The 26,289-nt window shown below is 53.5% G+C and overlaps 1 protein-coding gene across 10 annotated transcripts in view; it reads right to left on the reverse strand.

The window, feature by feature from the left end:
• Window positions 1-26,289, reverse strand: part of LOC132380236 (glutamate receptor ionotropic, NMDA 2C-like) — a 350,379-nt gene that overhangs the window by 306,221 nt on the left and 17,869 nt on the right. For all 10 annotated transcript variants that reach the window (XM_059948958.1, XM_059948959.1, XM_059948952.1 and 7 more), the window contains exons 2-3: window positions 3,576-3,985; window positions 1,654-2,246 (exon numbers count right to left, since the gene is read on the reverse strand). In XM_059948958.1, coding sequence (XP_059804941.1) covers window positions 1,654-2,246; window positions 3,576-3,962 — 980 coding nt within the window. In that variant the 5' untranslated portion in view covers window positions 3,963-3,985. The remainder of the gene's footprint in view (window positions 1-1,653; window positions 2,247-3,575; window positions 3,986-26,289) is intronic.

The raw sequence follows: 26,289 nt of genomic DNA on the forward strand, positions 1-26,289 counted from the left end.
GACATCCACGCTCTTCCCATCACCTTTACAATGATAGAGTTCCTCTTGTCCTCGCCTACTACCCCATTAACCTCTGCAGCATTCTCTGCAACTTATGCCATCTTCAACGGACCTCCCCCCACCCTGGATCTCCACTTTGAGCAAGGAATGCTTTCTCTGTGATTCCCTTGTCTATCTGTCTCTCCCCACTAATCTACCTCCTAATAGCAACCGAAACACCTGCCCATTTATCTTCTCCCTCATCTCCATTCAGAGCTCCAAACAGTCCTTCTGGGTGAGGCAGCACTTCACCTGCGGAACTGCTGAGGTCATCTATTATATACAGTCCAGTAAATTGGGGGTCCGCTTTGTCAAACACCTCTACTCCATCCAATTGCTGTTCTGACATGTCAGTCCACAGCCTCCAATATTGCCACAGTGAGGCCATGCTCAGTTTGGAGGAGCAACACCTCATACTCTGTTTGGGTAATCTCCACCCTGATGACAGGAATATTGATTTCTCCAACTTCCAGTATTTTCTTCCCTCCCCTTCTCTTTTCTTCCATTCTCCACTTTGACCTCTTACCTCTACTTCTCACATCCCTCAGTACTCCTCCTTCCCTTTCTCCTCTCCTGTCAGATTCCTTCTTCACCAGCCCCTTACCTTTTCCACCTATCACCTCCCGGATTCTGACTTCATCCCTCCTCTCCCATCCACCCGTCAGCTTCAGGCTTCTGTCACTTCCCCTCCACCCACCTTTATGATGCTGTCTGACTGGCTGAGTTCCTCCAGCGTGTGCTCTGAAATTAATGTGTTTTTGTAATTTCCTTTCAAAGTACTCAACGAGACAGTGTTGCTTGGAAAGGAAATACGAGGAAGTATTTTTATAAAATGTGCTTTAGTTTAATAGTACTTACTAATCTTTTCCAGTAAATTGTCTTCCTTCTCAATTCCCTCACATAGTTGTTTTAAAGGTATTAGGATTTTTTAGAGTCATACTAATGATTTGATTTACTGGAATGGACTAAGCTCTGAATACAAATCTTTCGCTGTCATAAGCTTCCTTTCCGTTGTGTCTCCTCTTTTCTTTCTGTTGCTCTAACTTCTATTTCTTTTGTTTTTCAGGTCATATTAACTTTGGATGTCCTACTTTTCCCCCTCAAAGGACATTCCTGGTTTGTCCTCCTTGAATCCTCCTATTGCTTCGACCAACTTGAGCCAGGACTCTTTCTTAAATTGCTTAAATTAGCTCTTCCACAATTGAGCAATTTTACCTGAGTATTTTTCCAGAATTACTCTAATCTAAATGAAGTTCAGCTCAAGGCTAGGAATTTTCCCCAAGTCATAACTTACAAGCTAAAGCTTCCACCGCCATTGTAGTAAGTGTAAAGGTCATTACGTTAAAATCCGCAGCAGTAAATATAAAGGGTAACCAACTGTAATTGATTGTTACCAGGAACAGTTCAATGCTAATAATTCAGCTCTCATGAATCATTCTTAGGTACCTTAAAGGTATCAGTATTTTATAATGATACTGATGAGTTGATTTACATGAATGGACATAAAGTGGTGAAAGGTCATTGTCCAGTGCAGATTAACTGTGCCCTGCCTCTGGCCAGTGAGAATCATGGATCCCTATTGAGAAACTGCTTTATCAATTAACAGATCAGTACCTGTACAATATGCTCTCCATGCCCCCTTGAACCGGATTCATGCAATCAGCTCTTGCTTCAGGAATATATCCATATGTTTTGAAAAGGTTCTCTGCACTCTTTGCAATGATTGCCATTCCATCCAGCACTCTTTCGCGTATGCTCATCTTCCACCGCTCTGTCATTACACTGATCAAGCCTGCAGGGAATTGCTTTGCCACCTGTTCTGGGTTGCCAACTGCAATACTGGTAAGTATCCAGACATGGCTTGGGCCTAAGAGGTCTGCCTGGTCAGCCATTTCAAAAAGGTACTCTGCCTCCTGTCGAGAGCAGTACAGAATCAGAACTTGTGCATCGATCTGCTGGAGAAGCCGCTTTGTTTTCGAGTCGTTGCCATCTCGTGTCATTTCCAGTGTAAGAGTCTGTACAACTTCCCATTCAAAATAGCTGGTGTCAACATGAAGCCTGATATGGTCCAGAAACTCCAGATATCCAGGGAAGAAGCTGGTGATGATGGCAAAGCTCCCCCAGTCATACTCTTCCATCACTTTGAATATCACCCTGATTTGATGTTCCACAGAAGCCCCCAGCTGGAGAAATGCAGAGCGATGGGCCTGCAATGCAAAAGGAAGATCAAATACTCAGATACACTATGACAGAGCCTATGACTGATCTGTGAGGAGTGTCAGCTTCACAGGACAACACTGCTGGACATCTGTCAGCTGCCATTGGCATCACGTGGAGCTTGCTACCCTGCCGGGCACCCTCCGACAAATACCCCTACAACAGGCATTTGTCTGTTTGATGCCTGATATCGCATGGACCAGTCAGTGCCTGGAGTCATGGCAGGATCTCTGGGATAGGTATCTGGTGACAAGCACTTCTACCATCCTCTATCTGACAAGACTGCTAAAGACTCGGGTGAACACTGTCATGGTAAACAAGGTCTGCGTCTGGTGCTCAAGACCAGCTGTTGTGACACCGTCTGGTAAATCAGACTTGTAGGTGAGACTGTCTACTGAATAAGGTTGAGTGTGAGACTGACAAACAAGGCTCACACCGTCAGTACACACTCTGGAGAATAAGCTTATTCCACGGAACCTCTGGTAAAGAAGACATACTCAGTCAGACTGTTAAAACTGTAATGCAAACAGACAGCAACAATGAGCTTATGACAATTTTCTGTGAAATTTGTCCAGCGCAGCAGCACAAAACTGTCTTTTCAGTTTCTGGCAGGTGGACAATATTTTCTGTCAGGATTATTCTAGCGTGCTGTTCAGGTGTCGTGTCCACCATTTAACATTTCCACTCCATTCAGGCCACAGCGACTCTGGCCCAGGCACATCTATTCCTCCATCCCAGTGCACTGTGCTGGTTGGGGGTATGTCAGTAGAAAAACTCGCCAAAACATCTTCCAGACCCGGGAGAGTGTGGCAAGGACAGAGATACTCACAGCACTTAAGCCTCTTGGCAAGCACTTGCATTAGCAGGGCACAGAAGGTCATGGGAGGGAAGAAGAGAGAGAGAGAGTGAGAGAAAGAGAAGGGATATGGAGTAGGGGGGTGAGAGAGGGAGATGGGGAGAAAGAAGGGAAGGGAGAGAGCGAGAGAGAGAGAAGGGGAGAGACAGGGAGAGGGGCAGGGGGAGGGAAGAGAGAGGGGAAGGGAGAGGGGAAGAGAGAGGGGAAGGGAGGGAGGGAGGGAGAGAAGGAAGAGGGGAAGGGAAAGGGAGCGAGAAAAAGAAGGGGGGTGAGAGAGGGGAAGGGAGGGAGGGAGGGAAGGAAGGGGGGAGAGGGAAGGAGAAAAAGAAGGGGGTGAGAGAGAGTGAGGGGAGGGAAGAGAGAGAGGGAAGAGAGAGAGGGGAGAGGGAGAGGGGAGAGGGAAGGGACTGAGAGAGGGAGGGGCAGAGAGGGGGAGGGGAGGGAGTGAGACACTGGAACTTACCTTTGGATTCAGCACAAGAGTGGAGCCTCTGTTCATTCCGATGACGGGAACTGAAACGTGTGCAGAGATGAAGTCCAGAATCAATGCCACAGCCTCAGATTCAATAACGTCCTCGAAGATGATGGCGTGGATCCTGGATCTGGGTAACAGCTCGCAGATGTTTGAGATCAGACTACTGGGATTAGTATTGTTCATTATTAGTGTGACAGTGTTGATTTGTATGGGCAGGTCTTGGAAGATGTCTGCATTGAAGCGACCTGTGAATTCCATGTGGTACCAAGAGCCTCCGAGTATAACAGCGATGTTGACAGTCGGTTGGATGGGTTCCTTGGCAAAGGCAAACTCAGCCATATACAGGAAGAAAACAGCCTTAAGCATCGGATCCATGGCGTGGACAGCGGACAGGCTCACTACGCAAATACAAGAATTCTCCGGTTAGCAGAAACCTACAACTATATGCATTTTAAAGCAGCTGCTTTTATGGTTCAACGGGGAAAGAACAGTCACAAGCAGACAATATTGGGAACACCCAGGGAGTCAGGCCACTTTCATACAGACGTCCTGTCAGATGGTCTTGATCAAAGTTGATATGAACAAATGAGTGAGTGTTTAAAGTTACAGAGGGGTGAGCAGAGAGAACAACGGGAATACTACAATAAGCTGGAGTCCAGATGACGCACGAGTATTCGTTCCAAGAGACAATGGCAGAGGCTTGTTGATGACAAGTGATCCATTTGGAAGAGGTGTTTACAGCAGGGAACTCAATGGTGGGACAAAAAGCAGAGGAGTTCTAGAAATGACAGCCGGATCAGAAGAGGTAAACACTGAATGCATATGCCTGATATTTTTTGAGGTGGCCGATTCTGATGCATACTGGAAAGGTTGGATATTCATTGTTTAATGTGTGTTTAACATGCTGAGGCAGGAGGTGAGAGGCAAATTCCTGAGCTAATGTTGGGCTACACTGTAACAACCCAGGATTTAAAAACACGAGGTCAGAGTGTGGACAGGACAGGATAGAGTCACAGTGGGGACGGGACGGGATAGAGTCACAGTGGGAACGGGACAGGATAGGAAGTGAGATTGGGTATGGGATAGGAAGTGAGAGTGGGGACGGGGTAGGAAGCCAGAGTGGGGACGGCATGGGGTAGGAAGTGAGATTGGGGATGGGACAGGATAGAAAGTGAGAGTGGGAACAGTACGGGGTAGGAAGTCAGAGTGGGGATGGGATAGGAAGTGAGAGTGGGGACAGGAGAGGATAGGAAGTGATAGTGGGGACGGGACAGGGTAGGAAGTGAGAGTGGGGACAGGACAGGATAGGAAGTGAGAGTGGGGACAGGACAGGATAGGAAGTGAGAGTGGGATCAGGAAAGGATAGGAAGTGAGAATGGGGACAGGACAGGATAGGAAGTGAGAGTGGGGACAGGATAGGAAGTGAGAGTGGGGACAGGATAGGAAGTGAGATTGGGGACGGGATAGGAAGTGAGAGTGGGGACGGGATAGGAATTGAGAGTGGAGACGGGATGGGATAGGAAGTGAGAGTGAGGACGGGATAGGGTAGGAAGTCAGAGTGGGGATGGGATGGGATAGGAAGTGAGAATGGGTACAGGACAGGGTAGGAAGTGAGAGTGGGGATGGGATAGGAAGTGAGAGTGGGGACGGGATAGGAAGTGAGAGTGCGGACGGGACGGGGTAGGAAGTGAGAGTGGAGACGGGACAGGATAGGAAGTGAGAGAGGGGACAGGACGGGGTAGGAAGTGAAGGTGGAGACGGGACGGGATAGGAAGTGAGAGTGGGGATGGGACGGGGTAGGAAGTGAAGGTGGAGACGGGACGGGATAGGAAGTGAGAATGGGGACGGGACGGGGTAGGAAGTGAGATTGGGGACGGGACGGGGTAGGAAGTGAGAATGGGGACGGGATAGGAAGTGAGAGTGGGGACGGGACGGGATAGGAAGTGAGAATGGGGACGGGACGGGGTAGGAAGTGAGAATGGGGACGGGGTAGGAAGTGAGAGTGGAGACGGGACGGGGTAGGAAGTGAGAATGGGGACGGGACAGTGTAGTAAGTGAGAATGGGGATGGGATAGGAAGTGAGAGTGGAGAAGGGATAGGAAGTGAGAGTGGGGATGGGACAGGATAGGATGTGAGATTGGGGACGGGGTAGGAAATCAGAGTGGGGACGGGATGGGGTAGGAAGTGAGAGGGGGACGGGACGGGATAGGAAGTCCGAGTGGGGATGGGACGGGGTAGGAAGTGAGAGGGGGACGGGACGGGATAGGAAGTCAGAGTGGGGATGGAATAGGAAGTGAGAGGGGGACGGGACGGGATAGGAAGTCAGAGTTGGGATGGGACGGGGTAGGAAGTGAGAGGGGGACGGGACGGGATAGGAAGTCAGAGTGGTGATGGGACGGGGTAGGAAGTCAGAGTGTGGATGGGATAGGAAGTGAGAGTGGGGACGGGATAGGAAGTCAGAGTGGGGACGGGACGGTATAGGAAGTGAGAGTGGGGATGGGATGGGACAGGAAGTGAGACTGGAGATGGGATAGGAAGTGAGAGTGGGGACAAGATAGGGAGAGTGGGCATAGGATAAGAATTGAGATAAAGACGGGATAGGAAGTGAGAGTGAGAATGGGATAGGAAGTCAGAGTGGAGACAGGATAGGAAGTCAAAGTGGACGGGACGGGATAGGAAGTGAGAATGGGGACAAGACGGGATAGGAAGTGAGAGCGGACACAGGACGGGGTAGGAAGTGAGAGTCTGGATGGGTTGGGATAGGAAGTGAGAGTGGGGACGGGATGGGATAGGAAGTGAGCGTGGCGTCAGGACAGGATAGGAAGTGAGAATGGGGACAGGACAGGATAGGAAGTGAGAGTGGGGACGGGACGGGATAGGAAGTGAGAATGGGGACAGGACAGGAAGTGAGTGTGGAAACAGGATAGGAAGTCAAAGTGGGGACGGGACGGGATAGGAAGTGAGAGTGGGGACGGGATAGGTAGTGAGAATGGGGACAGGATAGGTAGTGAGAATGGGGACGGGATAGAAAGTGAGAGGGGGACGGGATAGGAAGTAAGAGCGGACACGGGACAGGATAGGAAGTGAGAGTCGGGATGGGTTGGGATAGGAAGTGGGAGTGGGGATGGGATGGGATAGTAAGTGAGAGTGGGGTCAGGAAAGGATAGGAAGTGAGAATGGGGACAGGACAGGATAGGAAGTGAGAGTGGGGACGGGACAGGATAGGAAGTGAGAGTGGGGACAGGACAGGATAGGAAGTGAGAGTGGGGACGGGACGGGATGGGAAGTGAGAGTGGGGACAGGACAAGATAGGAAATGAGAGTGGGGACGGGACAGGATAGGAAGTGAGAATGGGGACAGGACAGGATAGGAAGTGAGAGTGGGGAAGGGAAGGGATAGGAAGTGAGAATGGGGACAGGATAGGAAGTGAGAGTGGGGACAGGATAGGAAGTGAGAGTGGGGACAGGACAGGATAGGAAGTGAGAGTGGGATCAGGAAAGGATAGGAAGTGAGAATGGGGACAGGACAGGATAGGAAGTGAGAGTGGGGACAGGATAGGAAGTGAGAGTGGGGACAGGATAGGAAGTGAGATTGGGGACGGGATAGGAAGTGAGAGTGGGGACGGGATAGGAATTGAGAGTGGAGACGGGATGGGATAGGAAGTGAGAGTGGGGAAGGGAAGGGATAGGAAGTGAGAATGGGGACAGGATAGGAAGTGAGAGTGGGGACAGGATAGGAAGTGAGAGTGGGGACAGGACAGGATAGGAAGTGAGAGTGGGGATAGGACAGGATAGGAAGTGAGAGTGGGGACAGGATAGGAAGTGAGAATGGGGACAGGACAGGATAGGAAATGAGAGTGGGGACGGGATAGGAAGTGAGAGTGGGGACAGGGCAGGATAGGAAGTGAGAGTGGGGATAGGACAGGATAGGAAGTGAGAGTGGGGACAGGATAGGAAGTGAGAATGGGGACAGGACAGGATAGGAAGTGAGAGTGGGGACAGGATAGGAAGTGAGAATGGGGACAGGACAGGATAGGAAGTGAGAGTGGGGAAGGGAAGGGATAGGAAGTGAGAGTGGGGACAGGACAGGAAGTGAGAGTGGGGACAAAATGGGATAGGAAGTGAGAGTGGGGACAGGACAGGATAGGAAGTGAGAATGGGGACGGGACGAGATAGGAAGTGAGAATGGGGACGGGACGGGATAGGAAGTGAGAGTGGGGACGGGTTAGGAAGCCAGAGTGGGGACGGGATGGGGTAGGAAGTGAGAGTGGGGATGGGACAGGATAGGAAATGAGAGTGGGAACAGTACGGGGTAGGAAGTCAGAGTGGGGACGGGATAGGAAGTGAGAGTGGGGACAGGACAGGATAGGAAGTGATAGTGGGGACGGGACAGGATAAGAAGTGAGAGTGGGAACAGTACGGGGTCGGAAGTGAGAGTGGGGACAGGACAGGATAGGAAGTGAGAGTGGGGACAGGATAGGAAGTGAGATTGGGGACGGGATAGGAATTGAGAGTGGAGACGGGATGGGATAGGAAGTGAGAGTGAGGACGGGATAGGGTAGGAAGTCAGAGTGGGGATGGGATGGGATAGGAAGTGAGAATGGGTACGGGACAGGGTAGGAAGTGAGAGTGGGGATGGGATAGGAAGTGAGAGTGGGGACGGGATAGGAAATGAGAGTGCGGACGGGGTAGGAAGCCAGAGTGGGGACGGGATGGGGTAGGAAGTGAGAGTGAGGATGGGACAGGATAGGAAGTGAGAGTGGGGACGGGACAGGATAGGAAGTGAGAGTGGGGAGGAGATGGGATAGGGAGAGTGGGGATGGGACAGGATAGGAAGTGAGAGTGGGGATGGGATGGGGTAGGAAGTGAGAGTGGGGATGGGATGGGATAGGAAGTGAGGGGGACGGGACGGGAGAGGAAGTCAGAGTGGGGATGGGACAGGGTAGGAAGTGAGAGTGGGTACGGGATGGGATAGGAAGTGAGAGTGGAGACGGGATGGGGTAGGAAGTGACAGTGGGGACGGGATGGGATAGGAAGTGAGAGGGGGACGGGACGGGATAGGAAGTCAGAGTGGGGATGGGACGGGGTAGGAAGTGAGAGGGGGACGGGACGGGATAGGAAGTCAGAGTGGGGACGGGATGGGGTAGGAAGTGACAGTGGGGACGGGATGGGATAGGAAGTGAGAGGGGAACGGGACGGGATAGGAAGTCAGAGTGGGGATGGGACGGGGTAGGAAGTGAGAGTGGGGATGGGATAGGAAGTGAGAGTGGGGACGGGATAGGAAGTGAGAGTGCGGACGGGACGGGGTAGGAAGTGAGAGTGGAGACGGGACAGGATAGGAAGTGAGAGAGGGGACAGGACGGGGTAGGAAGTGAAGGTGGAGACGGGACGGGATAGGAAGTGAGAATGGGGATGGGACGGGGTAGGAAGTGAGATTGGGGATGGGACGGGGTAGGAAGTGAGAATGGGGACGGGACGGGGTAGGAAGTGAGAGGGGACATGGGATTTGATAGGAATTGAGATTGGGGTCGGGACAGGAAGTGAGGGGGGGACGGGATAGAATAGGAAGTTGAGAGAGGGGTCAAGATAGGGAGAGTGGGGATGGAATAGGAATTGACATAAAGATGGGATAGGAAGTGAGAGTGGGGACAAGATAGGGAGAGTGGGCATAGGATAAGAATTGAGATAAAGACGGGATAGGAAGTCAGAGTGGGGATGGGATGGGAAGTCAGAGTGGAGACGGGATGGGATAGGAAGTTATAGGGGGACGGGACGGGATAGGAAGTCAGAGTGGGGATGGGACGGGGTAGGAAGTCAGAGTGGGGATGGGATAGGAAGTGAGAGTGGAGACAGGACGGGGTAGGAAGTGAGAGTGGGGACGGGACAGGGTAGGAAGTGAGATTGGGTATGGGATAGGAAGTGAGGGTGGGGACGGGATAGGAAGTGAGATTCGGGATGGGATAGGAAGTGAGAGTGGGGACGGGATAGGAAGTGAGAGTGGGGACAGGATAGGAAGTGAGAGTGGGGATGGGATAGGAAGTGAGAGTGGGGACGGGAAAAGAAGTCAGTGTGGGGACGGGACGGGATAGGAAGTCCGAGTGGGGATGGGATGGGATAGGAAGTGAGAGGGGGCCAGGACGGAATACGAAGTCAGAGTGGGGATGGGACGGGGTAGGAAGTGAGAGTGAGGACGGGATGGGATAGGAAGTCAGAGAGGGGACAGGACAGGATAGGAAGTGAGAGTGGGAACAGGATGGGGTAGGAAGTGAGAGTGGGGATGGGACAGGATAGGAAATGAGAGTGGGAACAGTACGGGGTAGGAAGTCAGAGTGGGGACGGGATAGGAAGTGAGAGTGGGGACAGGACAGGATAAGAAGTCAGAGTGGGGAAGGGATAGGAAGTGAGAGTGGGAACAGTACGGGGTCGGAAGTGAGAGTGGGGACGGGATAGGAAGTGAGAGTGGGGACAGGACAGGATAGGAAGTGAGAGTGGGGACAGGATAGGAAGTGAGATTGGGGACGGGATAGGAATTGAGAGTGGAGACGGGATGGGATAGGAAGTGAGAGTGAGGACGGGACAGGGTAGGAAGTGAGAATGGGGACGGGACGGGATGGGAAGTGAGAGTGGGGACAGGACAGGATAGGAAGTGAGAGTGGGGATGGGACAGGATAGGAAGTGAGAATGGGGATGGGATGGGATAGGAAGTGAGAGGGGGCCAGGACGGAATACGAAGTCAGAGTGGGGATGGGACGGGGTAGGAAGTGAGAGTGAGGACGGGATGGGATAGGAAGTCAGAGAGGGGACAGGACAGGATAGGAAGTGAGAGTGGGAACAGGATGGGGTAGGAAGTGAGAGTGGGGACGGGACGGGATGGGAAGTGAGAGTGGGGACAGGACAGGATAGGAAGTGAGAGTGGGGAAGGGAAGGGATAGGAAGTGAGAGTGGGGACGGGACAGGATAAGAAGTCAGAGTGGGGAAGGGATAGGAAGTGAGAGTGGGAACAGTACGGGGTCGGAAGTGAGAATGGGGACAGGACAGGATAGGTAGTGAGAATGGGGACGGGATAGGAAGTGAGAGTCGGGACAGGACAGGATAGGAAGTGAGAGTGGGGAAGGGAAGGGTTAGGAAGTGAGAATGGTGATGGGATAGGAAGTGAGAATGGGGACAGAACAGGATCGGAAGTGAGAGTAGGGACAGGATAGGAAGTGAGAGTGGGGACAGGATAGGAAGTGAGAATGGGGACAGGACAGGATAGGAAATGAGAGTGGGGACGGGAGAGGAAGTGAGAATGGGGACAGGACAGGATAGGAAGTGAGAATGGGGACAGGATAGGATAGGAAATGAGATTGGGGACGGGATAGGAAGTGAGAGTGGGGACAGGACAGGATAGGAAGTGAGAGTGGGGATGGGACGGGATGGGAAGTGAAAGTGGGGACAGGACAGGATAGGAAGTGAGAGTGGGGAAGGGAAGGGATAGGAAGTGAGAATGGGGATGGGATGGGAATTTGGAGTGGGGATGGGACAAGAAGTGAGAATGGGGACAGAACAGGATTGGAAGTGGGAGTAGGGACAGGATAGGAAGTGAAAGTGGGGACAGGATAGGAAGTGAGAATGGGGATGGGACAGGATAGGAAGTGAGAGTGGGGAAGGGAAGGGATAGGAAGTGAGAGTGGGGACAGGACAGGAAGTGAGAGTGGGGACAAGATGGGACAGGAAGTGAGAGTGGGGTCAGGACAGGATAGGAAGTGAGAGTGGGGACAGGACAGGATAGGAAGTGAGAATGGGGACAGGACAGGATAGGTAGTGAGAATGGGGACGGGATAGGAAGTGAGATTCGGGACAGGACAGGATAGGAAGTGAGATTGGGGATGGGACAGGATAGGAAGTGAGAATGGGGACGGGACAGGATAGGAAGTGAGAATGGGGATGGGACAGGATAGGAAGTGAGAGTGGGGACAGGAGAGGAAGTGAGAGTGGGGACAGGATAGGAAGTGAGAATGGGGATGGGACAGGATAGGAAGTGAGAGTGGGGAAGGGAAGGGATAGGAAGTGAGAGTGGGGACAGGACAGGAAGTGAGAGTGGGGACAAGATGGGACAGGAAGTGAGAGTGGGGTCAGGACAGGATAGGAAGTGAGAGTGGGGACAGGACAGGATAGGAAGTGAGAATGGGGACAGGATAGGAAGTGAGAGTCGGGACAGGACAGGATAGGAAGTGAGAGTGGGGAAGGGAAGGGATAGGAAGTGAGAATGGGGATGGGATGGGAATTTGGAGTGGGGATGGGACAGGAAGTGAGAATGGGGACGGGATAGGAAGTGAGAATGGGGACAGAACAGGATCGGAAGTGAGAGTAGGGACAGGATAGGAAGTGAGAGTGGGGACAGGATAGCAAGTGAGAATGGGGACAGGACAGGATAGGAAATGAGAGTGGGGAAGGGAAGGTATAGGAAGTGAGAGTGGGGACAGGACAGGAAGTGAGAGTGGGGACAAAATGGGATAGGAAGTGAGAGTGGGGACAGGACAGGATAGGAAGTGAGAATGGGGACAGGATAGGAAGTGAGAGTCGGGACAGGACAGGATAGGAAGTGAGAGTGGGGAAGGGAAGGGATAGGAAGTGAGAATGGGGATGGGATGGGAATTTGGAGTGGGGATGGGACAGGAAGTGAGAATGGGGACGGGATAGGAAGTGAGAATGGGGACAGAACAGGATCGGAAGTGAGAGTAGGGACAGGATAGGAAGTGAGAGTGGGGACAGGATAGGAAGTGAGAATGGGGACAGGACAGGATAGGAAATGAGAGTGGGGAAGGGAAGGGATAGGAAGTGAGAGTGGGGACAGGACAGGAAGTGAGAGTGGGGACAAAATGGGATAGGAAGTGAGAGTGGGGACGGGATGGGATAGGAAGTGAGAGTGGGGTCAGGAAAGGATAGGAAGTGAGAATGGGGACGGGACAGTGTAGTAAGTGAGAATGGGGATGGGATAGGAAGTGAGAGTGGAGAAGGGATAGGAAGTGAGAGTGGGGATGGGACAGGATAGGATGTGAGATTGGGGACGGGGTAGGAAATCAGAGTGGGGACGGGATGGGGTAGGAAGTGAGAGGGGGACGGGAGGGATAGGAAGTCCGAGTGGGGATTGGACGGGGTAGGAAGTGAGAGGGGGACGGGACGGGATAGGAAGTCAGAGTGGGGATGGAATAGGAAGTGAGAGGGGGACGGGACGGGATAGGAAGTCAGAGTTGGGATGGGACGGGGTAGGAAGTGAGAGGGGGACGGGACGGGATAGGAAGTCAGAGTGGTGATGGGACGGGGTAGGAAGTCAGAGTGTGGATGGGATAGGAAGTGAGAGTGGGGACGGGATAGGAAGTCAGAGTGGGGACGGGACGGTATAGGAAGTGAGAGTGGGGATGGGATGGGACAGGAAGTGAGACTGGAGATGGGATAGGAAGTGAGAGTGGGGACAAGATAGGGAGAGTGGGCATAGGATAAGAATTGAGATAAAGACGGGATAGGAAGTGAGAGTGAGAATGGGATAGGAAGTCAGAGTGGAGACAGGATAGGAAGTCAAAGTGGACGGGACGGGATAGGAAGTGAGAATGGGGACAAGACGGGATAGGAAGTGAGAGCGGACACAGGACGGGGTAGGAAGTGAGAGTCTGGATGGGTTGGGATAGGAAGTGAGAGTGGGGACGGGATGGGATAGGAAGTGAGCGTGGCGTCAGGACAGGATAGGAAGTGAGAATGGGGACAGGACAGGATAGGAAGTGAGAGTGGGGACGGGACGGGATAGGAAGTGAGAATGGGGACAGGACAGGAAGTGAGTGTGGAAACAGGATAGGAAGTCAAAGTGGGGACGGGACGGGATAGGAAGTGAGAGTGGGGACGGGATAGGTAGTGAGAATGGGGACAGGATAGGTAGTGAGAATGGGGACGGGATAGAAAGTGAGAGGGGGACGGGACGGGATAGGAAGTGAGAGCGGACACGGGACGGGATAGGAAGTGAGAGTCGGGATGGGTTGGGATAGGAAGTGGGAGTGGGGATGGGATGGGATAGTAAGTGAGAGTGGGGTCAGGAAAGGATAGGAAGTGAGAATGGGGACAGGACAGGATAGGAAGTGAGAGTGGGGACGGGACAGGATAGGAAGTGAGAGTGGGGACAGGACAGGATAGGAAGTGAGAGTGGGGACGGGACGGGATGGGAAGTGAGAGTGGGGACAGGACAAGATAGGAAATGAGAGTGGGGACGGGACAGGATAGGAAGTGAGAATGGGGACAGGACAGGATAGGAAGTGAGAGTGGGGAAGGGAAGGGATAGGAAGTGAGAATGGGGACAGGATAGGAAGTGAGAGTGGGGACAGGATAGGAAGTGAGAATGGGGACAGGACAGGATAGGAAATGAGAGTGGGGACGGGATAGGAAGTGAGAGTGGGGACAGGGCAGGATAGGAAGTGAGAGTGGGGATAGGACAGGATAGGAAGTGAGAGTGGGGACAGGATAGGAAGTGAGAATGGGGACAGGACAGGATAGGAAGTGAGAGTGGGGACAGGATAGGAAGTGAGAATGGGGACAGGACAGGATAGGAAGTGAGAGTGGGGAAGGGAAGGGATAGGAAGTGAGAGTGGGGACAGGACAGGAAGTGAGAGTGGGGACAAAATGGGATAGGAAGTGAGAGTGGGGACAGGACAGGATAGGAAGTGAGAATGGGGACGGGACGAGATAGGAAGTGAGAATGGGGACGGGACGGGATAGGAAGTGAGAGTGGGGACGGGTTAGGAAGCCAGAGTGGGGATGGGATGGGGTAGGAAGTGAGAGTGGGGATGGGACAGGATAGGAAATGAGAGTGGGAACAGTACGGGGTAGGAAGTCAGAGTGGGGACGGGATAGGAAGTGAGAGTGGGGATGGGATGGGACAGGAAGTGAGACTGGAGATGGGATAGGAAGTGAGAGTGGGGACAAGATAGGGAGAGTGGGCATAGGATAAGAATTGAGATAAAGACGGGATAGGAAGTGAGAGTGAGAATGGGATAGGAAGTCAGAGTGGAGACAGGATAGGAAGTCAAAGTGGACGGGACGGGATAGGAAGTGAGAATGGGGACAAGACGGGATAGGAAGTGAGAGCGGACACAGGACGGGGTAGGAAGTGAGAGTCTGGATGGGTTGGGATAGGAAGTGAGAGTGGGGACGGGATGGGATAGGAAGTGAGCGTGGCGTCAGGACAGGATAGGAAGTGAGAATGGGTTCAGGACAGGATAGGAAGTGAGAGTGGGGACGGGACGGGATAGGAAGTGAGAATGGGGACAGGACAGGAAGTGAGTGTGGAAACAGGATAGGAAGTCAAAGTGGGGACGGGACGGGATAGGAAGTGAGAGTGGGGACGGGATAGGTAGTGAGAATGGGGACAGGATAGGTAGTGAGAATGGGGACGGGATAGAAAGTGAGAGGGGGACGGGACGGGATAGGAAGTGAGAGCGGACACGGGACGGGATAGGAAGTGAGAGTCGGGATGGGTTGGGATAGGAAGTGGGAGTGGGGATGGGATGGGATAGTAAGTGAGAGTGGGGTCAGGAAAGGATAGGAAGTGAGAATGGGGACAGGACAGGATAGGAAGTGAGAGTGGGGACGGGACAGGATAGGAAGTGAGAGTGGGGACAGGACAGGATAGGAAGTGAGAGTGGGGACGGGACGGGATGGGAAGTGAGAGTGGGGACAGGACAAGATAGGAAATGAGAGTGGGGACGGGACAGGATAGGAAGTGAGAATGGGGACAGGACAGGATAGGAAGTGAGAGTGGGGAAGGGAAGGGATAGGAAGTGAGAATGGGGACAGGATAGGAAGTGAGAGTGGGGACAGGATAGGAAGTGAGAATGGGGACAGGACAGGATAGGAAATGAGAGTGGGGACGGGATAGGAAGTGAGAGTGGGGACAGGGCAGGATAGGAAGTGAGAGTGGGGATAGGACAGGATAGGAAGTGAGAGTGGGGACAGGATAGGAAGTGAGAATGGGGACAGGACAGGATAGGAAGTGAGAGTGGGGACAGGATAGGAAGTGAGAATGGGGACAGGACAGGATAGGAAGTGAGAGTGGGGAAGGGAAGGGATAGGAAGTGAGAGTGGGGACAGGACAGGAAGTGAGAGTGGGGACAAAATGGGATAGGAAGTGAGAGTGGGGACAGGACAGGATAGGAAGTGAGAATGGGGACGGGACGAAATAGGAAGTGAGAATGGGGACGGGACGGGATAGGAAGTGAGAGTGGGGACGGGTTAGGAAGTCAGAGTGGGGACGGGATGGGGTAGGAAGTGAGAGTGGGGATGGGACAGGATAGGAAATGAGAGTGGGAACAGTACGGGGTAGGAAGTCAGAGTGGGGACGGGATAGGAAGTGAGAGTGGGGACAGGACAGGATAGGAAGTGATAGTGGGGACGGGACAGGATAAGAAGTGAGAGTGGGAACAGTACGGGGTCGGAAGTGAGAGTGGGGACAGGACAGGATAGGAAGTGAGAGTGGGTACAGGATAGGAAGTGAGATTGGGGACGGGATAGGAATTGAGAGTGGAGACGGGATGGGATAGGAAGTGAGAGTGAGGACGGGATAGGGTAGGAAGTCAGAGTGGGGATGGGATGGGATAGGAAGTGAGAATGGGTACGGGACAGGGTAGGAAGTGAGAGTGGGGATGGGATAGGAAGTGAGAGTGGGGACGGGATAGGAAATGAGAGTGCGGACGGGGTAGGAAGCCAGAGTGGGGACGGGATGGGGTAGGAAGTGAGAGTGAGGATGGGACAGGATAGGAAGTGAGAGTGGGGACGGGACAGGATAGGAAGTGAGAGTGGGGACGGGATGGGATAGGGAGAGTGGGGATGGGACAGGATAGGAAGTGAGAGTGGGGATGGGATGGGGTAGGAAGTGAGAGTGGGGATAGGACAGGATAGGAAGTGAGAGTGGGGACAGGATAGGAAGTGAGAATGGGGACAGGACAGGATAGGAAGTGAGAGTGGGGACAGGATAGGAAGTGAGAATGGGGACAGGACAGGATAGGAAGTGAGAGTGGGGAAGGGAAGGGATAGGAAGTGAGAGTGGGGACAGGACAGGAAGTGAGAGTGGGGACAAAATGGGATAGGAAGTGAGAGTGGGGACAGGACAGGATAGGAAGTGAGAATGGGGACGGGACGAGATAGGAAGTGAGAATGGGGACGGGACGGGATAGGAAGTGAGAGTGGGGACGGGTTAGGAAGCCAGAGTGGGGACGGGATGGGGTAGGAAGTGAGAGTGGGGACGGGACAGGGTAGGAAGTGAGATTGGGTATGGGATAGGAAGTGAGGGTGGGGACGGGATAGGAAGTGAGATTCGGGATGGGATAGGAAGTGAGAGTGGGGACGGGAAAGGAAGTCAGTGTGGGGATGGGATGGGAAGTCAGAGTGGAGACGGGATGGGATAGGAAGTTATAGGGGGACGGGACGGGATAGGAAGTCAGAGTGGGGATGGGACGGGGTAGGAAGTCAGAGTGGGGATGGGATAGGAAGTGAGAGTGGAGACAGGACGGGGTAGGAAGTGAGAGTGGGGACGGGACAGGGTAGGAAGTGAGATTGGGTATGGGATAGGAAGTGAGGGTGGGGACGGGATAGGAAGTGAGATTCGGGATGGGATAGGAAGTGAGAGTGGGGACGGGAAAGGAAGTCAGTGTGGGGACGGGACAGGATAGGAAGTCCGAGTGGGGATGGGATGGGATAGGAAGTGAGAGGGGGCCAGGACGGAATACGAAGTCAGAGTGGGGATGGGACGGGGTAGGAAGTGAGAGTGAGGACGGGATGGGATAGGAAGTCAGAGAGGGGACAGGACAGGATAGGAAGTGAGAGTGGGAACAGGATGGGGTAGGAAGTGAGAGTGGGGATGGGACAGGATAGGAAATGAGAGTGGGAACAGTACGGGGTAGGAAGTCAGAGTGGGGACGGGATAGGAAGTGAGAGTGGGGACAGGACAGGATAGGAAGTGATAGTGGGGACGGGACAGGATAAGAAGTCAGAGTGGGGAAGGGATAGGAAGTGAGAGTGGGAACAGTACGGGGTCGGAAGTGAGAGTGGGGACGGGATAGGAAGTGAGAGTGGGGACAGGACAGGATAGGAAGTGAGAGTGGGGACAGGATAAGAAGTGAGAGTGGGGACAGGATAGGAAGTGAGATTGGGGACGGGATAGGAATTGAGAGTGGAGACGGGATGGGATAGGAAGTGAGAGTGAGGACGGGACAGGGTAGGAAGTGAGAATGGGGACGGGACGGGATGGGAAGTGAGAGTGGGGACAGGACAGGATAGGAAGTGAGAGTGGGGATGGGACAGGATAGGAAGTGAGAATGGGGACAGGACAGGATAGGAAGTGAGAGTGGGGACGGGACGGGATGGGAAGTGAGAGTGGGGACAGGACAGGATAGGAAGTGAGAGTGGGGAAGGGAAGGGATAGGAAGTGAGAGTGGGGACGGGACGGGATGGGAAGTGAGAGTCGGGACAGGACAGGATAGGAAGTGAGAGTGGGGAAGGGAAGGGATAGGAAGTGAGAGTGGGGACGGGACAGGATAAGAAGTCAGAGTGGGGAAGGGATAGGAAGTGAGAGTGGGAACAGTACAGGGTCGGAAGTGAGAATGGGGACAGGACAGGATAGGTAGTGAGAATGGGGACGGGATAGGAAGTGAGAGTCGGGACAGGACAGGATAGGAAGTGAGAGTGGGGAAGGGAAGGGTTAGGAAGTGAGAATGGTGATGGGATAGGAAGTGAGAATGGGGACAGAACAGGATCGGAAGTGAGAGTAGGGACAGGATAGGAAGTGAGAGTGGGGACAGGATAGGAAGTGAGAATGGGGACAGGACAGGATAGGAAATGAGAGTGGGGACGGGAGAGGAAGTGAGAATGGGGACAGGACAGGATAGGAAGTGAGAATGGGGACAGGATAGGATAGGAAATGAGATTGGGGACGGGATAGGAAGTGAGAGTGGGGACAGGACAGGATAGGAAGTGAGAGTGGGGATGGGACGGGATGGGAAGTGAAAGTGGTGACAGGACAGGATAGGAAGTGAGAGTGGGGAAGGGAAGGGATAGGAAGTGAGAATGGGGATGGGATGGGAATTTGGAGTGGGGATGGGACAAGAAGTGAGAATGGGGACAGAACAGGATTGGAAGTGGGAGTAGGGACAGGATAGGAAGTGAAAGTGGGGACAGGATAGGAAGTGAGAATGGGGATGGGACAGGATAGGAAGTGAGAGTGGGGAAGGGAAGGGATAGGAAGTGAGAGTGGGGACAGGACAGGAAGTGAGAGTGGGGACAAGATGGGACAGGAAGTGAGAGTGGGGTCAGGACAGGATAGGAAGTGATAGTGGGGACAGGACAGGATAGGAAGTGAGAATGGGGACAGGACAGGATAGGTAGTGAGAATGGGGACGGGATAGGAAGTGAGATTCGGGACAGGACAGGATAGGAAGTGAGATTGGGGATGGGACAGGATAGGAAGTGAGAATGGGGACGGGACAGGATAGGAAGTGAGAATGGGGATGGGACAGGATAGGAAGTGAGAGTGGGGACAGGAGAGGAAGTGAGAGTGGGGACAGGATAGGAAGTGAGAATGGGGACAAGATGGGACAGGAAGTGAGAGTGGGGAAGGGAAGGGATAGGAAGTGAGAGTGGGGACAGAACAGGAAGTGAGAGTGGGGACAAGATGGGACAGGAAGTGAGAGTGGGGTCAGGACAGGATAGGAAGTGAGAGTGGGGACAGGACAGGATAGGAAGTGAGAATGGGGACAGGATAGGAAGTGAGAGTCGGGACAGGACAGGATAGGAAGTGAGAGTGGGGAAGGGAAGGGATAGGAAGTGAGAATGGGGATGGGATGGGAATTTGGAGTGGGGATGGGACAGGAAGTGAGAATGGGGACGGGATAGGAAGTGAGAATGGGGACAGAACAGGATCGGAAGTGAGAGTAGGGACAGGATAGGAAGTGAGAGTGGGGACAAGATAGGAAGTGAGAATGGGGACAGGACAGGATAGGAAATGAGAGTGGGGAAGGGAAGGTATAGGAAGTGAGAGTGGGGACAGGACAGGAAGTGAGAGTGGGGACAAAATGGGATAGGAAGTGAGAGTGGGGACGGGATGGGATAGGAAGTGAGAGTGCGGTCAGGAAAGGATAGGAAGTGAGAATGGGGACAGGATAGGAAGTGAGAGTGGGGACAGGAGAGGAAGTGATAGTGGGGACAGGAGAGAAAGTGAGAATGGGGATGGGACAGGATAGGAAGTGAGAGTGGGGAAGGGAAGGGATAGGAAGTGAGAGTGGGGACAGGACAGGAAGTGAGAGTGGGGACAAGATGGGACAGGAAGTGAGAGTGGGGTCAGGACAGGATAGGAAGTGAGAGTGGGGACAGGTCAGGATAGGAAGTGAGAATGGGGACAGGATAGGAAGTGAGAGTCGGGACAGGAAAGGATAGGAAGTGAGAGCGGGGAAGGGAAGGGATAGGAAGTGAGAATGGGGATGGGATGGGAATTTGGGGTGGGGATGGGACAGGAAGTGAGAATGGGGACGGGATAGGAAGTGAGAATGGGGACAGAACAGGATCGGAAGTGAGAGTAGGGACAGGATAGGAAGTGAGAGTGGGGACAGGATAGGAAGTGAGAATGGGGACAGGACAGGATAGGAAATGAGAGTGGGGACGGGATAGGAAGTTAGGAAGTGAGAGTGGGGACAGGACAGGATAGGAAGTGAGAGTGGGGACAGGATAGGAAGTGAAAATGGGGACAGGACAGGATAGGAAGTGAGAGTGGGGACGGGACGGGATTGGAAGTGAGAGTGGGGACAGGACAGGATAGGAAGTGAGAGTGGGGATGGGACAGGATAGGAAGTGAGAATGGGGACAGGATAGGAAGTGAGAATGGGGACAGGACAGGATAGGAAGTGAGAGTGGGGACAGGATAGGAAGTGAGAATGGGGACAGGACAGGATAGGAAGTTAGAGTGGGGACAGGAGAGGATAGGAAGTGAGAGTGTGGACAGGATAGGAAGTGAGAATGGGGACAGGACAGGATAGGAAGTGAGAGTGGGGAAGGGAAGGGATAGGAAGTGAGAGTGGGGACAGGACAGGAAGTGAGAGTGGGGACAAAATGGGATAGGAAGTGAGAGTGGGGACGGGATGGGATAGGAAGTGAGAGTGGGGTCAGGAAAGGATAGGAAGTGAGAATGGGGACAGGACAGGATAGGAAGTGAGAGTGGGGATGGGACAGGATAGGAAGTGAGAGTGGGGACAGGACAGGATAGGAAGTGAGAGTGGGGATGGGACGGGATGGGAAGTGAGAGTGGGGACAGGACAGGATAGGAAGTGAGAGTGAGGACGGGACAGGATAGGAAGTGAGAGTGGGGTCAGGAAAGGATAGGAAGTGAGAATGGGGACAGGACAGGATAGGAAGTGAGAGTGGGGACGGGACAGGATAGGAAGTGAGAGTGGGGACAGGGCAGGATAGGAAGTGAGAGTGGGGATGGGACGGGATGGGAAGTGAGAGTGGGGACAGGACAGGATAGGAAGTGAGAGTGAGGATGGGACAGGATAGGAAGTGAGAGTGGGGACAGGATAGGAAGTGAGAATGGGGACAGGACAGGATAGGAAGTGAGAATGGGGACAGGACAGGATAGGAAGTGAGAGTGGGGAAGGGAAGGGATAGGAAGTGAGAATGGGGAAGGGAAGGGATAGGAAGTGAGAGTGGGGACAGGAGAGGAAGTGAGAATGGGGATGGGACAGGATAGGAAGTGAGAGTGGGGACAGGACAGGATAGGAAGTGAGAGTGGTGATGGGACGGGATGGGAAGTGAGAGTGGGGACAGGACAGGATAGGAAGTGAGAGTGGGGAAGGGAAGGGATAGGAAGTGAGTGTGGGGACAGGACAGGAAGTGAGAGTGGGGACAAAATGGGATAGGAAGTGAGAGTGGGGATGGGACAGGATAGGAAGTGAGAATGGGGACAGGACAGGATAGGAAGTGAGAGTGGGGACGGGACGGGATGGGAAGTGAGAGTGGGGACAGGACAGGATAGGAAGTGAGAGTGGGGAAGGGAAGGGATAGGAAGTGAGAGTGGGGACAGGACAGGATAGGAAGTGAGAGTGGGGACGGGACAGGATAGGAAGTGAGAATGGGGACAGGACAGGATAGGAAGTGAGAGTGGGGAAGGGAAGGGATAGGAAGTGAGAGTGGGGATGGGACAGGATAGGAAGTGAGAATGGGGACAGGACAGGATAGGAAGTGAGAGTGGGGACGGGACGGGATGGGAAGTGAGAGTGGGGACAGGACAGGATAGGAAGTGAGAGTGGGGAAGGGAAGGGATAGGAAGTGAGAGTGGGGACAGGACAGGATAGGAAGTGAGAGTGGGGACGGGACAGGATAGGAAGTGAGAATGGGGACAGGACAGGATAGGAAGTGAGAGTGGGGAAGGGAAGGGATAGGAAGTGAGAATGGGGACAGGACAGGATAGGAAGTGAGAGTGAGGACGGGATGGGATAGGAAGTCGGAGAGGGGACAGGACAGGATAGGAAGTGAGAGTGGGAACAGGATGGGGTAGGAAGTGAGAGTGGGGACGGGACGGGATGGGAAGTGAGAGTGGGGACAGGACAGGATAGGAAGTGAGAGTGGGGAAGGGAAGGGATAGGAAGTGAGAGTGGGGACGGGACGGGATGGGAAGTGAGAGTCGGGACAGGACAGGATAGGAAGTGAGAGTGGGGAAGGGAAGGGATAGGAAGTGAGAGTGGGGACGGGACAGGATAAGAAGTCAGAGTGGGGAAGGGATAGGAAGTGAGAGTGGGAACAGTACAGGGTCGGAAGTGAGAATGGGGACAGGACAGGATAGGTAGTGAGAATGGGGACGGGATAGGAAGTGAGAGTCGGGACAGGACAGGATAGGAAGTGAGAGTGGGGAAGGGAAGGGTTAGGAAGTGAGAATGGTGATGGGATAGGAAGTGAGAATGGGGACAGAACAGGATCGGAAGTGAGAGTAGGGACAGGATAGGAAGTGAGAGTGGGGACAGGATAGGAAGTGAGAATGGGGACAGGACAGGATAGGAAATGAGAGTGGGGACGGGAGAGGAAGTGAGAATGGGGACAGGACAGGATAGGAAGTGAGAATGGGGACAGGATAGGATAGGAAATGAGATTGGGGACGGGATAGGAAGTGAGAGTGGGGACAGGACAGGATAGGAAGTGAGAGTGGGGATGGGACGGGATGGGAAGTGAAAGTGGTGACAGGACAGGATAGGAAGTGAGAGTGGGGAAGGGAAGGGATAGGAAGTGAGAATGGGGATGGGATGGGAATTTGGAGTGGGGATGGGACAAGAAGTGAGAATGGGGACAGAACAGGATTGGAAGTGGGAGTAGGGACAGGATAGGAAGTGAAAGTGGGGACAGGATAGGAAGTGAGAATGGGGATGGGACAGGATAGGAAGTGAGAGTGGGGAAGGGAAGGGATAGGAAGTGAGAGTGGGGACAGGACAGGAAGTGAGAGTGGGGACAAGATGGGACAGGAAGTGAGAGTGGGGTCAGGACAGGATAGGAAGTGAGAGTGGGGACAGGACAGGATAGGAAGTGAGAATGGGGACAGGACAGGATAGGTAGTGAGAATGGGGACGGGATAGGAAGTGAGACTCGGGACAGGACAGGATAGGAAGTGAGATTGGGGATGGGACAGGAAGTGAGAATGGGGACGGGATAGGAAGTGAGAATGGGGACAGAACAGGATCGGAAGTGAGAGTAGGGACAGGATAGGAAGTGAGAGTGGGGACAAGATAGGAAGTGAGAATGGGGACAGGACAGGATAGGAAATGAGAGTGGGGAAGGGAAGGTATAGGAAGTGAGAGTGGGGACAGGACAGGAAGTGAGAGTGGGGACAAAATGGGATAGGAAGTGAGAGTGGGGACGGGATGGGATAGGAAGTGAGAGTGCGGTCAGGAAAGGATAGGAAGTGAGAATGGGGACAGGATAGGAAGTGAGAGTGGGGACAGGAGAGGAAGTGATAGTGGGGACAGGAGAGAAAGTGAGAATGGGGATGGGACAGGATAGGAAGTGAGAGTGGGGAAGGGAAGGGATAGGAAGTGAGAGTGGGGACAGGACAGGAAGTGAGAGTGGGGACAAGATGGGACAGGAAGTGAGAGTGGGGTCAGGACAGGATAGGAAGTGAGAGTGGGGACAGGTCAGGATAGGAAGTGAGAATGGGGACAGGATAGGAAGTGAGAGTCGGGACAGGAAAGGATAGGAAGTGAGAGTGGGGAAGGGAAGGGATAGGAAGTGAGAATGGGGATGGGATGGGAATTTGGGGTGGGGATGGGACAGGAAGTGAGAATGGGGACGGGATAGGAAGTGAGAATGGGGACAGAACAGGATCGGAAGTGAGAGTAGGGACAGGATAGGAAGTGAGAGTGGGGACAGGATAGGAAGTGAGAATGGGGACAGGACAGGATAGGAAATGAGAGTGGGGACGGGATAGGAAGTTAGGAAGTGAGAGTGGGGACAGGACAGGATAGGAAGTGAGAGTGGGGACAGGATAGGAAGTGAAAATGGGGACAGGACAGGATAGGAAGTGAGAGTGGGGACGGGACGGGATTGGAAGTGAGAGTGGGGACAGGACAGGATAGGAAGTGAGAGTGGGGATGGGACAGGATAGGAAGTGAGAATGGGGACAGGATAGGAAGTGAGAATGGGGACAGGACAGGATAGGAAGTGAGAGTGGGGACAGGATAGGAAGTGAGAATGGGGACAGGACAGGATAGGAAGTTAGAGTGGGGACAGGAGAGGATAGGAAGTGAGAGTGTGGACAGGATAGGAAGTGAGAATGGGGACAGGACAGGATAGGAAGTGAGAGTGGGGAAGGGAAGGGATAGGAAGTGAGAGTGGGGACAGGACAGGAAGTGAGAGTGGGGACAAAATGGGATAGGAAGTGAGAGTGGGGACGGGATGGGATAGGAAGTGAGAGTGGGGTCAGGAAAGGATAGGAAGTGAGAATGGGGACAGGACAGGATAGGAAGTGAGAGTGGGGATGGGACAGGATAGGAAGTGAGAGTGGGGACAGGACAGGATAGGAAGTGAGAGTGGGGATGGGACGGGATGGGAAGTGAGAGTGGGGACAGGACAGGATAGGAAGTGAGAGTGAGGACGGGACAGGATAGGAAGTGAGAGTGGGGTCAGGAAAGGATAGGAAGTGAGAATGGGGACAGGACAGGATAGGAAGTGAGAGTGGGGACGGGACAGGATAGGAAGTGAGAGTGGGGACAGGGCAGGATAGGAAGTGAGAGTGGGGATGGGACGGGATGGGAAGTGAGAGTGGGGACAGGACAGGATAGGAAGTGAGAGTGAGGATGGGACAGGATAGGAAGTGAGAGTGGGGACAGGATAGGAAGTGAGAATGGGGACAGGACAGGATAGGAAGTGAGAATGGGGACAGGACAGGATAGGAAGTGAGAGTGGGGAAGGGAAGGGATAGGAAGTGAGAATGGGGAAGGGAAGGGATAGGAAGTGAGAGTGGGGACAGGAGAGGAAGTGAGAATGGGGATGGGACAGGATAGGAAGTGAGAGTGGGGACAGGACAGGATAGGAAGTGAGAGTGGTGATGGGACGGGATGGGAAGTGAGAGTGGGGACAGGACAGGATAGGAAGTGAGAGTGGGGAAGGGAAGGGATAGGAAGTGAGTGTGGGGACAGGACAGGAAGTGAGAGTGGGGACAAAATGGGATAGGAAGTGAGAGTGGGGATGGGACAGGATAGGAAGTGAGAATGGGGACAGGACAGGATAGGAAGTGAGAGTGGGGACGGGACGGGATGGGAAGTGAGAGTGGGGACAGGACAGGATAGGAAGTGAGAGTGGGGAAGGGAAGGGATAGGAAGTGAGAGTGGGGACAGGACAGGATAGGAAGTGAGAGTGGGGACGGGACAGGATAGGAAGTGAGAATGGGGACAGGACAGGATAGGAAGTGAGAGTGGGGAAGGGAAGGGATAGGAAGTGAGAGTGGGGACAGGACAGGAAGTGAAAGTGGGGACAAAATGGGATAGGAAGTGAGAGTGGGGACGGGATGGGATAGGAAGTGAGAGTGGGGTCAGGAAAGGATAGGAAGTGAGAATGGGGACAGGACAGGATAGGAAGTGAGATTGGGGACGGGACAGGATAGGAAGTGAGAGTGGGGACGGGACAGGATAGGAAGTGAGAATGGGGATGGGACAGGATAGGAAGTGAGAGTGGGGACAGGACAGGAAGTGAGAGTGGGGACAAGATGGGACAGGAAGTGACAGTGGGGTCAGGACAGGATAGGAAGTGAGAGTGGGGACAGGACAGGATAGGAAGTGAGAATGGGGACAGGATAGGAAGTGAGAGTCGGGGCAGGACAGGATAGGAAGTGAGAGTGGGGAAGGGAAAGGATAGGAAGTGAGAATGGGGAAGGGAAGGGATAGGAAGTGAGAGTGGGGACAGGAGAGGAAGTGAGAATGGGGATGGGACAGGATAGGAAGTGAGAGTGGGGACAGGACAGGATAGGAAGTGAGAGTGGTGATGGGACGGGATGGGAAGTGAGAGTGGGGACAGGACAGGATAGGAAGTGAGAGTGGGGAAGGGAAGGGATAGGAAGTGAGTGTGGGGACAGGACAGGAAGTGAGAGTGGGGACAAAATGGGATAGGAAGTGAGAGTGGGGATGGGACAGGATAGGAAGTGAGAATGGGGACAGGAC

This window comes from Hypanus sabinus, chromosome 23, assembly GCF_030144855.1.
Source record: "Hypanus sabinus isolate sHypSab1 chromosome 23, sHypSab1.hap1, whole genome shotgun sequence".
NCBI lineage: Eukaryota > Metazoa > Chordata > Chondrichthyes > Myliobatiformes > Dasyatidae > Hypanus > Hypanus sabinus.